This window comes from Cinclus cinclus, chromosome 16 (assembly GCF_963662255.1).
Source record: "Cinclus cinclus chromosome 16, bCinCin1.1, whole genome shotgun sequence".
In the NCBI taxonomy this organism is placed as follows: domain Eukaryota; kingdom Metazoa; phylum Chordata; class Aves; order Passeriformes; family Cinclidae; genus Cinclus; species Cinclus cinclus.
Genome location: NC_085061.1, coordinates 7,227,313 through 7,241,752, shown reverse-complemented (window position 1 = coordinate 7,241,752; position 14,440 = coordinate 7,227,313). Strand labels below are relative to the sequence as shown.

Sequence of the window (14,440 nt, the reverse complement as noted above, 5' to 3'; positions counted from 1 at the left end):
AGGTTACTGCTTTCCAGTCTCCAAACTAGGGTGGGACAGGGGCACACAGTGACAGGACAGTAACCTCACTGCAGAGCAGCTTTTCTGCTTTCGCCACCCTCACTTCTTTTTTGAGCAGAACTGACAAAAACCACGAGGAAAAACTACTTCCATCTGGATTTCTGCCCTAGACAGACCTGTTCTTTTCCATGTAGTGTAGCTTTTCTAGAATACAAATTTCATGAGAACTCCATCTGAGCTCTGTAGGAAAGATGGCAAGACTAGATAATGCAGGTGCCATCTGCACCAAGTTCAGTTTCCTGATTGGCACAGATGGATATAATTACTACTTACACATGTAGCTCGACTGGATTATTTATTTGCTTAGAAAAATATTCAGAAGATTCAGATTCCCATTTTTAAATAATTTTCAGACTGCAATACATGTTTTAGAGAGACTCCCACAACATGAAGTCTTAATACTGCACCTGAAGGACAAGCTGAACAGAGAACAGCATAAGGCAGCAGAGCTGCAGCAGCAGCAGCTGGACTAAAGCTGAGGAACTGTCAACATTCTGGGTCAAGGGTTTGGTACCTCACGGCAACTCAGCAGGAAGCTGCTTCCCAAGAACTGCTGGCCACATTAAGCTATGAGACCCTTTTCAAGGACAAGGATATCACCTTTCACTGTGCCTTTTTTTCTTCCTCTTAATTTCATATTGTTCCAAAGAACAACCTTCTCCATGTTCTTTACTTTTCAGAAATTAAGTACTGTATTAATTACTATTAGGCAGTGGAAAAAGAGAGGGAGAACAGGAGTGTGGTCCCATTTTCAGTAGGATAGTGCTGGCAATAGTGTCCATCCTCCCACCCCCCAGGCAGCATGGAATAGGTCCAGAGAGGCCAACACTGGAAGCAACAGACAAAACAATATAAGGTTTTTTACCTGGCCTGTCTCTTCAAGCACTTGGAGTTTGTGGTATGCAACATTAAAAGCTACTCCACTATGTCAACGCTACTTCTAAAGTTAAATAGCTAAATAACAACTCTCTAACTTTCCAAATACACATAAAAATGTACTTTGCAGACATTCCACCAGAGAACCTTAGGTCCCAAATAACACTTAAGAGTCAATTCACAGTATCTTGCCTTAAGACAAAGTGCCCTACAAAGGAAACCGTATCTAAAAAGCCACACAAACTTTACATCAAATCCTTTCTTAGTAGGAAAACATTTATACTAATCTGTGGGAGAGCTTAGTGATTATGAAAACGTGGTACTGGCTTGAAGCAAGCATAGCTTTCCACCACCCTGCCAAAGTAAGATGGCTGGACTGCTCCCCTCCTGGAGCTGAGGAGATGCTGCCCCTGGGACTGGTTGGGGCTTTGCTTTTGTTCATTTGCTACATCAGTGTAGTCACAGGGCTGGATCATCCCTATGAACCAAAGGAAAGCTTTAATCTGGTTTCTGTGAGAGATTCAGAGTTCTTAGCTCTGTTATTTCCGAAAAGGACTAAGGAAATAAGTGTCAGTCACTGCTCTGGCCAGAGATGAAGTGTAATATGAAGTAGTAGTGTAGCATTAAGCTATGATGGTCGTTTACTTTACAACCACTAGTTTGTCCAACAGTGCTAAACATTAAATCTACTGCTACACAGAAACAGGGAATCTAGCTGAAAACTAACTAGCTTGTTAACTACAGGACTACCAGCCAATCCAAAACATTCATTTGGAGTGCTTAAGACACACATCTGTTTAAGGGGTCTTCTGACATTCATATGAAGTGTGTTCTTGACTAACACATAAGGTTATGGCTGAGAGGAGAGAGTCTTGTACTTTGCTCTGTGTTCATCTATTTCTTCTTTTGTTTTTCTGATACAGCTAAAAATCTCCTTGAATAGTGCTTTATATTCAGGGGGGGCATTTGTGGAAGAGTCACTGAGCTCAGCAATTGTGAATTCTTGATTGCTAGCTGAAAGATCATACTGGGTGTTCCCCACATTTAGGTCTTTGGAATACTGCTTCATTGTTTGTACAGCCTTGTGTTTCAAAGAATCTTCATCCATTTGACATTTCTTCAAAAGCTCCTCGTACTTCACTTTCAGAGCATTGTACTGAGCATCAACTTCATTGAGTACAGAGATTCCTCGCTGCTTCACAGCTTCAGCTCTCCTAATACACGTTTCTTCATGGCCCCTGAGAATGTCTGCCCCGGCAGCACTGCTCAGGAGGCTTTCACTGCTGCTCCGTTTCAGTGCCTTCTTCTCAAGCTCCGATACTGTCAGAAGTCCATCATCTGCCAGGCTCTGACCAAGCTCCTTGTCTAGAGATTCCTTGAAGGAAATGAAGAAGGATTCCGGCACCAATTTCTCTGCATTATGGAGCGTGTTTTCAGACTGAAGTATCTGTCGCATTTCAGCTACTTCTGCTTCCAGTTCCTCCGCACGAGCCCGATACAAGTCTGTATCGACCAGCCTCCGCTCCAGGTCACAGTTTTCTTTCACCATAAGATTGTATTCCTCTTCCATGCTTACCCTCTTCTCCTTCTCTAGGCTCAGCTGGGCTTGCAGAACTGTCACTGCCTTCTTTAATTTCTCATTTTCTTCTTCTAGAGGACTTAGCTGACTATCCATTGAAGTAATCTTTTCTGCAAAGACATGATCATAAACAAAATACCTGCAGAAACAAAATAAGGATTATCAAACATAGGAAGTACAGCTGACCACACCTAAAGTTTTCCTGTCCTGGGTAACTAATGATGTATTTAAACTGTGTGCTAACACACTTCAGAATACTAGCAGGGGCCATTGCACTAACCAATCAGCCAATCTAGCAATCAGAACAGAATTTGTTAGGACTTGCATGCCATCAAACCAAGCTCGCAGCTTAGGCAGAATAGAAGTTTGTTAACAGTTTCATGTTACAGACAAGCTCATTGAGAAATAAAAGTTTAAATTACAAGTTTGAAACTGCCTCCCTGTACCATGCAGTACTTTCTAACACTGATGTTTTCTACAGCACTCCACTCTTGTAACTTTGTCACTATTGATGTAGAAACAAGCTTCATAATTGACAAAGCATCACTGGAGACTGGTATTTTCACAAGCCTTTGGCAGCTTGAAGGAGCCACTTATCTTTTGAATTGTCAAGAAATAACTTCTGTTTGGATTTATGATTTATTCTAGACTATTATCTCCATGTAGACAGAAGAGCCTGTTCTGTCTGTGGAGGTGCTTCCCTTACAAAATTGCCCTCTAGGCTTGTAGTTAGTCTGAGCTTATACCAGGTGATTGTCCCAATGGTCCCACTAATGCAGTTCAGCTGAGTCAAATGGGTTTACATTTAAAAGGCAGCCCAGCACCCCAAGCACCGTTTTCACAGCTTAGGTGTCACTTTAATCAGCTTAAGTCCAAAAAAGCTAATGCAACATCCATAGACATGCAAGGAAAGAGTAAGTTACAAGAAATATTTTGCATTTGGTAAGTTTGTTTTTCAGATTATCTGTGTGTTTGCTTTTATCTGACGGAAAACACTGGGGTGCAAACTGTTGAAAGCTTTCTAGGCTACCATTTATATGGCTGGCTTTGGGGAGAAAGTGGAGCACCAATACCAGTGTGGTCTAGAAACAGGCCAGAAGTAATGACAGCACTACACAGCAGAGATACTTTGCCAATTGTGTGAATATCATTGTAATAGTTTTTTTCCAGCTTGTCTGGTATCTGTACTCGTGTCTTAGGTTTAAGGTTTTGCTTAAAATAGTTTTGGTATTCTTTAGTATGCAAGGTAAAAAAGTCTTACTGGCGGAGGTCATACAGCTCCTTCAAACACGAGAAACTGTGCATTGATCTTGGCTGCTCAGATCTCTCCTGGCTCATCCGGCCCCGTCCAGGCTTTTTCAGTTCTTCCACTTGTCGCTGCAGGTCATCTATGTGTGTTTGTAGACTTTCAATAGTCTCTGTCAAGCTAAAGGTGAAAAGACCTTTAAATAAAACTAACCTTTCAATTTGCCAGTATTGTAGAACACCACTAGACAGACACCCAGTAACTACACAAATACACCTGGACTGCTCTTATTGATATTAATAGCTAGGGGGAGGGAATCTGTAAGAGTTTGTTACCTTATTATCTTTTGTTGTGAAGCTCTACTCTCTGCAACCAGTTTTTGATTAGTGTCTTCCAGTTCTCTTGCTGTCACATCCAGCTGTTCATAGACTTTTGCATGCTGGTCGTTCATCTGCCGCAAGAGCTCCACTTGCTTCGTGAGGTACTGCAAGACAGTTCTGCTGTTACTGGTTTACTCTTGAAACACAAGCTACAGCTCCTATACTGCATTTTTGTTCGCATTCAGAGAGAAACTCCCAAGTTTTCCAAATTGAAATTTCCATGTTTGCTTTGGCAAGCTGAAGAGACACTATCAGTAACTAGCTAGGCAGCTTGCCTTTGTCATGGAGGTCACCCCAGGCTGATAAAGCAGCCCTTACCTGGAGGAGCTGGGTTTGATGGTGCCAGCTGTCTTTATCTGTGCTTTCTGCACGGGGCTGTGCTGCAGTCAGCACTGATAGAGCCTTCAGGCTCCAACACACCCCTTACCTATCCACTGTGTCCTAAAGGTTGCAGTGTGCTCCAACAGAAAATTCTAAACTGTGTTGACCCAACAGCTTTCTCAGCATTAAAACTGAAATATTGGGTAGCACTGTCCAGAATGAAATGTACTTTCAGCTGACCCAAGCTCTTCCAGTCTGAAGCAGAATTAGGTTCAGCACAGCAGAATTCAAGTTGTGTTCACTCTTAAGACACTATGTGGGCTAATATGTGTCAGGAAGTATAATCAAGTTATTGAATTCAAATCTTTAATGACTCACAGGGAATTATTCCAGTTACTCTAATTCCAAACAAAGGTCTCCTAGCCTTTTTAAAAAATAAAGCCTCACATGAAGTATTCCCAATTTAATCCTCTTGGGTTTTACAATTAACTACACAGACTGTTTAGTTTCCTGAATAACGTCAGAAAGCTTGAAATTCTTAGTCTAAGCAGTTCACAATCACCTAAATCTCTTTTAAAAAAAAGTCTTATATTCTCCCACCCTAGACATGAGCATTTACATGCAACAGTTCTTTTCTGTTTGAGTCTAACCCTCTAAACCTGAAATATTTTGTTCTTATATGGAATTTGTATCTTACAATATGTACTGTATTGCTACATGTTACTGTCTTAAAGTTAAACTTCAAGTAGGAACATCCAGCAAACTCCAGCAGAATTAATTCTCTTTACATAGGCCAGTTACATACTCAAAACTTCTAATATTCTACTTAACCTTTTACCTCATTAGAAGATTGGTAGGTTTACATTTTAGGCAATTTAAGAACAGATAATAAGTTAATCTAGGACTAGTAACTGCTCCATGCAGACTTCTAGAAGATCAACATGATAGCTGTTAGCTAGATCCTTTTGTAGCCTGTGCACACATGACAGAGGATTTACACAAAAATAGAACATAGATTAGCAGTAGAATCTCAATGTGACCCATTTCAGATTAACTTTCCCTATTGGTTATAGCTGAAGGAAGGAGCTGGAGATCCTCAGACTTTCTTCAGCAATACAAGTGTGCCCAAGCACAGGAGCCAAGGCTTTGGTGCCTGAAGAGATGTTGCCTCTTACTACAATGGGCTTTTGTAGATGTTTGAGATGAATGGAAGGGTTGAAGCACCACTTCCTCCATCTTCCATCTCCAGTATCTTCAGGGCTGGTGTCCAGTTACCTGGCATAACCAGACCACCAAAGATGATGTAATAAATATTTTAGAAGTTCATGTTTAATTGAACAACCGAGCAACTAACATGAAGCAGCACCTTGCATTCTAGCACATGAAAATTGGAGAGTGTCAGGATTTCCAATGCCTGAGTGCTGAGAACTGATTCAGGAAGGATGTAGCCTGTATTGCATTTATTTTTTATTACTGTTTCTTTATTACTATTTATTTATTACTATAGTGATTAGTTAGTGGCACACGTCAGCACAAAGGTCAGATATAATGATGCAAAGTTGTAAAATGTTTGTGTCAGTGTTTAATATGAGATGTAATCTTAAGTACACTGCAGCCTTTGACCCTTCCCTTCCAGTGCAGAAAAGGAAGTGCCGTATTTCAGAATGGTTTTCTGCCAATTCTAGACTTTGGTACTGGTAAGATCCAAATTAATAGGAAAAAGGTCCCAAAGATTTACATGGGTATACTGCACTGAAAAAGATAGTACAGAAATTCAACAGAGTAGCTACAGGAACAGTTGAAAGATCACATGTAGGTTAGAGAGACAAGCACTTGAAAACTGGGAAAAATCAGGTATAGAGACTGAATATATTATTTGCACAGGTATCCTGTGATCCCACAAGAGACAGAAATGCTGGTATGAAAATAATAGATTGAACTGCTTTACCCCTTGCATATGCAAATTTTATTCCCATTTATTTCCGTGAATTTGTGTAACAATTCCTTGTGCCAATAAGCTAATATATCCAGTTCCTCAACTGGAGAGTTTCTCTGGGTATTTGAACAAGGGGTTCATTTTCCCTTTTCTGCCAGAAATCCAGAAGCAAGAGAAACTTCTTTTAAGGAAGAAATATTTTGTGCTGCTATTACACTTCTAAATGGCATTGAGGAAAGAGCAAAGATTGAGACAGGACTGAGAATACAGCATGTTACTGCAGCAGATACAAATACAGTCTTTGGCTGAACAAGCTGGGCAAAGAAAAGGTGCAGGCATTATTTATATATCAGAAGCATCACAAAGAACTCTCGTGGGGGCATTCTCCCACTCTCCTTGAGGGAGAGGAGGAACAAGATTGAAGAGTTATCAGATAAAGCCTTCAAAAAGCAGTACTGCCAAAGACTTGGTAGAGCAAGACATTGAGAGAAAAAATCGATCTGTCATGTGAGAGTTTGTCTGACCACACATGCACTTGCCCCTGCAACATGCCAACCATAGATCACTGCTGGAAGGACATTTGTGACACTTCTGGAGCTGAAGGTCTCTTACGTCATCTATAAACACTGAAACAACAGAACAGCTTAAGCAAATAAACTGGCTTAAACCAATAGGATATTGCATTCTTAACAGCACTAGACTATTTCTGTAAATCAATGTAGCTTAGCAATAATGTATTTTCCACATTTCTAGATAGTGTTAAAATACATCTGCTTATTAAGCAGCTACACTGGATCAGCCAGGTTAGTTGCCTATCACAAAGTTCTGGTGTGTTATTTCAGAAGGTGTGCTGGCTGTAACTCTGCTAAACACTTTCTTAAATATGGTTGTTCATACAAGTACCTTGTGTACAGTATTTGTATAGTACCTTGGAAGTGTTTGTCCTCTCAACACCTTAACAACTGATCTTTTTATAAAAATTATTTCATGGCAATGAGGTATTTTCAGTCTCTGGATAAGTAAATACACATTCTAATGCTGTGGCAGTAATATAAATATCAGCCATTCCAACCATTGTATCTCAGAATGAACAGGATAACAAAGATTATAGTTAGCACATAACAGAAGAAAGAGCTAATAGATGAGGTACGAAACAAAAGTAACTTCTAAAAACACACCCACAAATCAAACCTGCACTCAGAAACCACTCATCACTTACTAAAAATGCTACATTTGTGTTAACTACTTTAAAGACACCTCTAATTCTGTAATTATCAAGGTTAGGATTCTTTCAATTACCTGTTGCCACTACAATAGTGAGCGTTTTCAGTCTGAAGTTGCAGCTGTACAAAATGCATATCTCTGTAGTACTGCTAGAACAAAGGAACTCAGATTTTGTCAAAATCTGGTACATACCAGTCACAGCCTGTTCCCTGTGATTCACACCAGAACCAATGACTATGTTTTCAATATGTTGTCAGTCAGCAAAGTCCTGAATATTTAATAATTTAATTATTAGAGACCATGCACTACCCTCTAATAGCTGAAAAAAAAATCTCATTATGCTGACAAATGCTAGGTCTGCAAGAACACAGGCAATATTAAAAAAAAAAAAGAGAAAAATTGCCAAAAATAGCCAGTTTTTTCCACTCTATTATCTAAAGATGAGTGGTTTTGAAAGGATGGTCATGTTTTTGGGTTTTTCCCCCAGAAAATATGGAAAAATATATCCACTATAGCCTATATTTAGATACTACTTAAGTGGGAATTTTTGTCTATTCTTTGTTGTTTGTTGGGGGTTTTGTCCTTGCAGGGTTTCTGTTACATTGAAATAGACTTTAGCTCCCTTTATCACAGCTCAGTTTACTGGAAGTACATATCTTCAGATTTTACTTAAATCTCACTTCTGCACTTACCAGAATTTAAATTTCAATGCTGCAATCACTGAAATTCTCACATAATATTTAAATTATTAATGTATTTATCATCATATAATTAAATGTTATTTTACCTGGCAAGTTCAGCAACATTTAGCAATAAAAATAACTGAAGTATCTTTTCTGTACAAAACTGAGGAATACCAGTCATTTGTCATTAAACAAATCAAATCCAACATTTAGTGGCACAAAGCTTCTGGTAATCACAAAAACAGTTCTAAGTATGAGCCCCCTACACTGGTTCTCAAATTCTCAAAAGAGCAGAAGTGGTGAAAGATTGTTCAGTATTTTCCATTAGAGCTCAAGAAATTCAGATCTTAACTTATACACTGTATGTTGCAGGTCTAGCTGCTTTCACATGGGGATCCTTTAGATATTTTACCTCTATCTCCTGCAATTGCTCTTGATTTGTTGCATACATTTGCTGTAAGGATTCTTCTAGTTCAGTGTTACGGTCCAGTAGTGTCTTCCCAAGCTCAGCAGCAAGGTGAAGATCTAAACAAAGAAATCATGTTTGCATGTAAGTGAGAGAAACAATGAGGTAATCTAATTCTAAAGCCTGTTATCAAGTATTTGACATATTTTCTTACAGCTGTTATAACTGCTCCAAGTTATCTCCAGTACCCAACACGGGAGTTAGCTTATACCAAAGTAGAACACTGATCTACCATCTCTAATGTGAGCCTAAGTCAGCCCTGAGACCCAGAGATGCTTTTATGTCATGAAGCTTCCTCAGTTCCTCCATGGCCCTTCAGACACACCCAGCCATGTTCACCTCCCACACCGTGCACAGTCTGCACCAGCTCTGCCTCAGGTCTCCTGGGCTTCCCCCTCTTTACAGCACTCAGAAGAATAAGCACAGCAGAATAGATGGTAAATATTCATCAGTCTAGACCCAGGCCAAAGCTGATGAACTCTTTACTGACTTGACTGTTCTTCCCCATTACCTCTCTACCAGAGTTCAGGTCACTCAGGATCAAAGTGCTAAATGAAAGTTTCAGATGCTTTTTATGGTGAAACAATAATATCAAAAGACATAAAACTGATGGAGACTTGCAGCTATTCTGCTTTTCAAGTTCATAAACCCAGGTGACAAGAACTGTTTCATGTGCTCCAAAACATCGCTTTAAATGTCATTTGTTCTCGGGCACTTAATCTCAATTTCACTTCAGTCATCTTCAATCACCTCCAGGGTGCAGTGACTGTAGTTGTTGCAAATTAAGAAATAAGTCACCTGAACACTCAGCTCTATTCTAGAGGGAAGCTTGATATTTGCTCAACAGCATCAGAAGTGCTACATATTCTGTATTATTACATTGAAAGGTAAGTAATTTAAAAGCTAACATAATGTCACAAAGTAATAAATCTTGGTGTTAATGCTAAAATGGTAGTTATTCTGTGGAGGGTACTACACCTCAAAGATCGAACAGATCTCTAGGAATCTCTCATTTTCCACCTCCTTCCCATCACCTGACCCATGACCTGCATGCATGCAATACCACCTAGTCAGTTCTCACACAGAACATGTATCATTAATCAGAAAGAGAAGAAAAGACAAGAAAAACTTTGAGTCCCATCAAGAAGCATAACCCTAAATTAATAAACAGGAGACATATTCCATCATCAGTAGTTACAGCTGGAGAAGCAAACACATTAATAATTCTACTTTCATTTGATTGTGATGCCCTTTTTTTAACAAGTTATGCTACTCTTTCCTGCCCCCTCTCAGTAATCTTATCAGCTAGGAACTGTAATACATACAATACTGTTCCAACATTGTTTTGTGCTAACCCTTCAGTTTGGCAGCCTGTCCAACATGATTACTCCATCTCCACACGTAAGCCAAAGCCCAATTTGATTTACAAGGACAAATCAGAACAAATATTTGTCTATGAAGCTGTAGATGTCCAGTTCTGGCAAAATAACAGCTGTGCTAATCTTTACACATTCTTTACAGCCACGATGCATTGTTTCCTACCTTAAGGTCAGATTCTTAACATAAATGCCATAAAAATTGCTGAAAAGAAATCCCACTGCATGGGAGCTCTTCAGTTTCAAAAGATGTACAATTAAAAGGTATAAGGCATACTGGTCTATACTTAGGAGTTTATCTTCACATTGCTTCTTCACTGTAGCACCACTCCTTACAAAGGAGGATTTAAAATATTTGGATAAGGAAAACTCAAGGCATCCTGCTTAAATTTTTCCCATTTGGTAAAGAGATTGCACATTGTTTACCCATGGACAGAATAACTCCCAGTCAAACACCAAACTGTTTGTTCTATTTCGTTACAAAATACTGCAGTCTTCAAATTCAATGAATTCATTATCCTATAGAAAATGGAGTTCTGCTTCACAAGTTCTTGTACTGCACAGATCTTTACTAGGAGCCATCATCTTTAAAACAATACTAGCATCATTCAAGGCAAAGACTAAATAGTCTATTATTTTAATCGAGTAAAATAATATCTTTAGAGAGGATTTAGGATTATGTTAAAGATATAATGCATAATGGAATTATTACTGTTTCCCCTCCCAAAGTGAAAGTTTGTTTTCATGTTTAAGTACATTTAGGAGTTTATAGCTTCATTCTTAAATGCCCCCTCATCCACTAAATCAAATAGCACATACCACACAGTACTTGGAATACAAGGTGAATAACAGAATTCATGTCCTACTTCACACTCATTCTGTTTGTTAGACTGGCAGAAGCACAAATGGGTTACTGTGGGAGAAACACTTTTATAATTAAGGCAATTTGTTTGTGAGGGGGAGAATACAAGTGGGAGCACTCAGGAATATACAATAAAACCTTAACTCTAGAGAAAGCGGGTACTGAAATGATTTCACCTCTTCTAAAGTTCTGAATTTTTTGCATCCGTTTTTCTACATTGTCAAGTACATAGAAGCCCTGTAAAGAGCAAATTTTACAACAGAGATGTGCCATGTATGTTTTCCAGATACAAAATGGAAAGTATTAATTTACATTTCTCTGGAGAGCGTTATGGTAGAACACTAGAAGCAAAACTACGTTTTCTGTTGTAAATTTATGCAAAGCAACAGCTAAATTTTGACAGACATGCCTTTTTCCTTTTCACCATAAAGATGGAAGCAGAGAGGTTTTTAATAATGCAAAATGCGTATGTGTGCAGATCTAAAGACCTTCATTTTAGTAAATCTGATTAGTTGTACTGTTGTTTAACAGCACCATCAGAAATCTTCAAAATAAGACTTCAAGGATGTCTTCTGTGATGTAGAACAGCCCTCACTTACCAGCGCTTCACCATCTCTTCTGACTGCATTACCATCATTGAAAAAAAGGTAAAACCAGTATCAAAATCCTTCTCTTCTTTTTCATAACCCACCTAACAGAATTACTCAGAGAATTTTCAGTCTAAAATTAAGCCCATTCTTTTGAACAGCAAAAGGTACTAATTGCACAAGATGTGTAAGTAAGCCTAGTGTAAGCTTACTTAACTGAAAAATGGGAACTTTTCCTACTTAGTTTCATATTTCCTATTCTGTATTCAGAATACCATCTGTTTTATAAAAGCAAGTAACACAAGGATGCAAAAAGTGCAGTCCATATAAAAAAATTCTTTTTTAAAGGTCAACATACTTCAGCAAAACATTGCAGAAGGATGGCTGTTTCCATCCTTACAAGAATTCCATGAGCACTTTATTTATGAGCAGTATGCCAGAAAAGCCCATCTCTACTTTCAAGGCGAAAATCTTTGGTATGTGTGAAAACTATCAAGGTTTTCCAAAACCCCTACCTTAATTTTAAGTTTCAAAGACCAACTGACAAGGACTTCAAGCTTGTTTCAGGGTGCTGTCTGATGTTCTACAACCTAGGTTCTCATAATCATACTCATCAGTTTTTAAACATACACTGATTGTTTGGGTTGTGAAGAGTTTCAGGAGACCTTGATAAGCACTCTTACTACCCTGTTTACACACATCCGTGTGTTGTAGCCTCAGCAGCAGGAGGAGTAGTATCCTTCACAGACCACAAATAGAGTACAATGTTTAAAAAACACTCCTGTAAGGAATTTCTTCTTTGCATTTTAACTTGCCCATCGTTTTATTTTCCTCCTTTTCCTTTTGGCAAGGCTATTCATGAACTCCATTTAGGCTTGTAAAGAGAGAATCCCCAGAAAAAGACTGTCCACGTGTTGAGAGCATGTTAACCAAACCCCCAAAACACACTAACCTCTAGAATGGAATGTTTTTTAAAAGGTGACAGCAGAGTCAACTGGTGATTATTTCACTCATTTTAATTAAAAGATGTAAGTAGAGAAACACCAAAAAGACAAGAAGTCAGTCGTTATACATTGTGAAGTCTCTTTGTAGGTCTTCTAATCCATAAAAACTGACAAGGTAAAAACATCACTGAATCACTCTCTTCACTCTCTTCCTTTTGACAGCAAACTGTAGTTTCAGGATCTTATTTCAACTGATTTGTTTGTATCCTAGAGCCAGGAAAACATCAATTTTGGGGGAGGAGTACCTAAATACAGCTTTCATTTAGCTATTTTATCTAGCATACAATTAGAGAGACCTGGTACCGTCTCAAAAAGAGTTTCTGCTGTCAGATACCTGATCTCAGTGTGAATAGTGCTTAGCATTCTCTATGGTTTACAGTACAGCAGCACACTCCAATCCCAAGAATTAATGTGTTTCAACATAAAAGCAAAACGCACAAGACTGGAGGAGGTTTGCAGGAAGCCACAGCTTTCAGATGGCCTTTCAAAACAAACTCGGGATTAAGAACAAAAAGTAGAACTAAGTAACTTAAGTAAATACCAGTCATAAATGCCACTAAGCTCTTAAGGAAACTGCACATTCTTTCCATATCATGCCTGTTACAAGATTTTTAGTGCAATTATACTTGTATTCCTGCGGCTCCTTTCTCATCTGTGAAATGAACAGCGTTTACCTCTCGCATGTACTGTTTTAAGACCTACTGATGAAATTACATACAGAAGCTATGCATGTATATTTCTGAGGTGGAGTTATCTGATATTTTATTAAGAAAACCTCAAGAGTTTTTAATAAGGAACCTGCAACTAATCGAGCAGTGCTACAACTACAACTTCATCCACTGGAAGCCCTTACAAAGAACTCAACAAGGCGCAATAGCGCATCCTACCCCGGTGCTTCCAGCGCCTGCCCCGAACCGGGCACCTTCACCTTCCGTGAAAGCTGCAACTTTTCGAGGAGCCGCTTCCCTCCCACCGGGCGGAGAGGGAACCCGGCACCATTCCGCTCGGCTGCCGCACCTCCTTCCCTCAGACAAAGACGGCCGCAGTCGTTCCCGGTGACAGCGATTCGGCGGCGGCGGGAAGCGCGGCCGTGTGGGGATCCCGGGCTCCGACGCTCCGAGCCCGGCACGACGGACGCGCCCGCCGCCGCCCCACCACCCCCGGCCCCCGAGCGCCCTTCCCGGCGCCCCTCATCGCCGCGGTGCCGCTGCCTCCTGGCCGCCCGCCGCGGCCCCTTCCCTCACACGCTCTCCTCGCTGCAGCCCCTTCCCTCACACGCCCCGCGCCCGGCGGCTCCCCACAGCCCCTCGCCTCACACGCCCCGCCCAACGCGGCCCCCTCCCTGACCCCCGCGGCGTTCCCCACGGCCCCTTCCCTCACACACCCGGCTCGCTACGCACCCTCCTCACACGCCCCCCGCGGCCGCCCTGGCTCACCTTGCTGCAGGTCCTGCTGGTCGTACCAGGGCTCATCCTCGCGGATTTCGAACTCTTCCACCAGACTGTCGGCCAGCATCGCGCCCCTTCCCCTCACGGGCGGCTGAGCCGGCGGCGCCCACCCCACGATCCCCCTTGCGCCGAGTGGGGCAGAGCGAGCTGGCAGCCGCTCCCCGCCTCAGCAGCCGCCTCCGGCCATTGCCGAGCGGTTCCGGACTTTGCCGAACCTCTCCCCCTTCTGGCCGGGCTGCGCCGGCGGCAACGTGGCAACTGCTGCCGCCGCCCGCCCCCGCCTCCCGCGATTCAAACACAGAACCCTCGCCTTGCCTCGCCTCGCCGGCAGACAGCCAATGGCCAGCCGCCCGCCGCACAGATCGAAAGGAGGCTACACCAATCACAAGGTG

The 14,440-nt window shown here is 41.0% G+C and overlaps 1 protein-coding gene across 1 annotated transcript; it reads right to left on the bottom strand.

The window, feature by feature from the left end:
• Nucleotides 1–1,786: 1,786 nt before the first annotated feature.
• Nucleotides 1,787–14,115, bottom strand: CDR2 (cerebellar degeneration related protein 2). Its single transcript, XM_062503741.1, has 5 exons — nt 14,037–14,115; nt 8,718–8,830; nt 4,097–4,245; nt 3,777–3,941; nt 1,787–2,654 (listed from the first exon to the last, which is right to left on the bottom strand). Exons 1-5 carry the CDS (start codon nt 14,113–14,115, stop codon nt 1,787–1,789), a joined length of 1,374 nt encoding a protein of 457 aa, XP_062359725.1.
• Between the last annotated feature and the right edge of the window lie 325 nt (nt 14,116–14,440).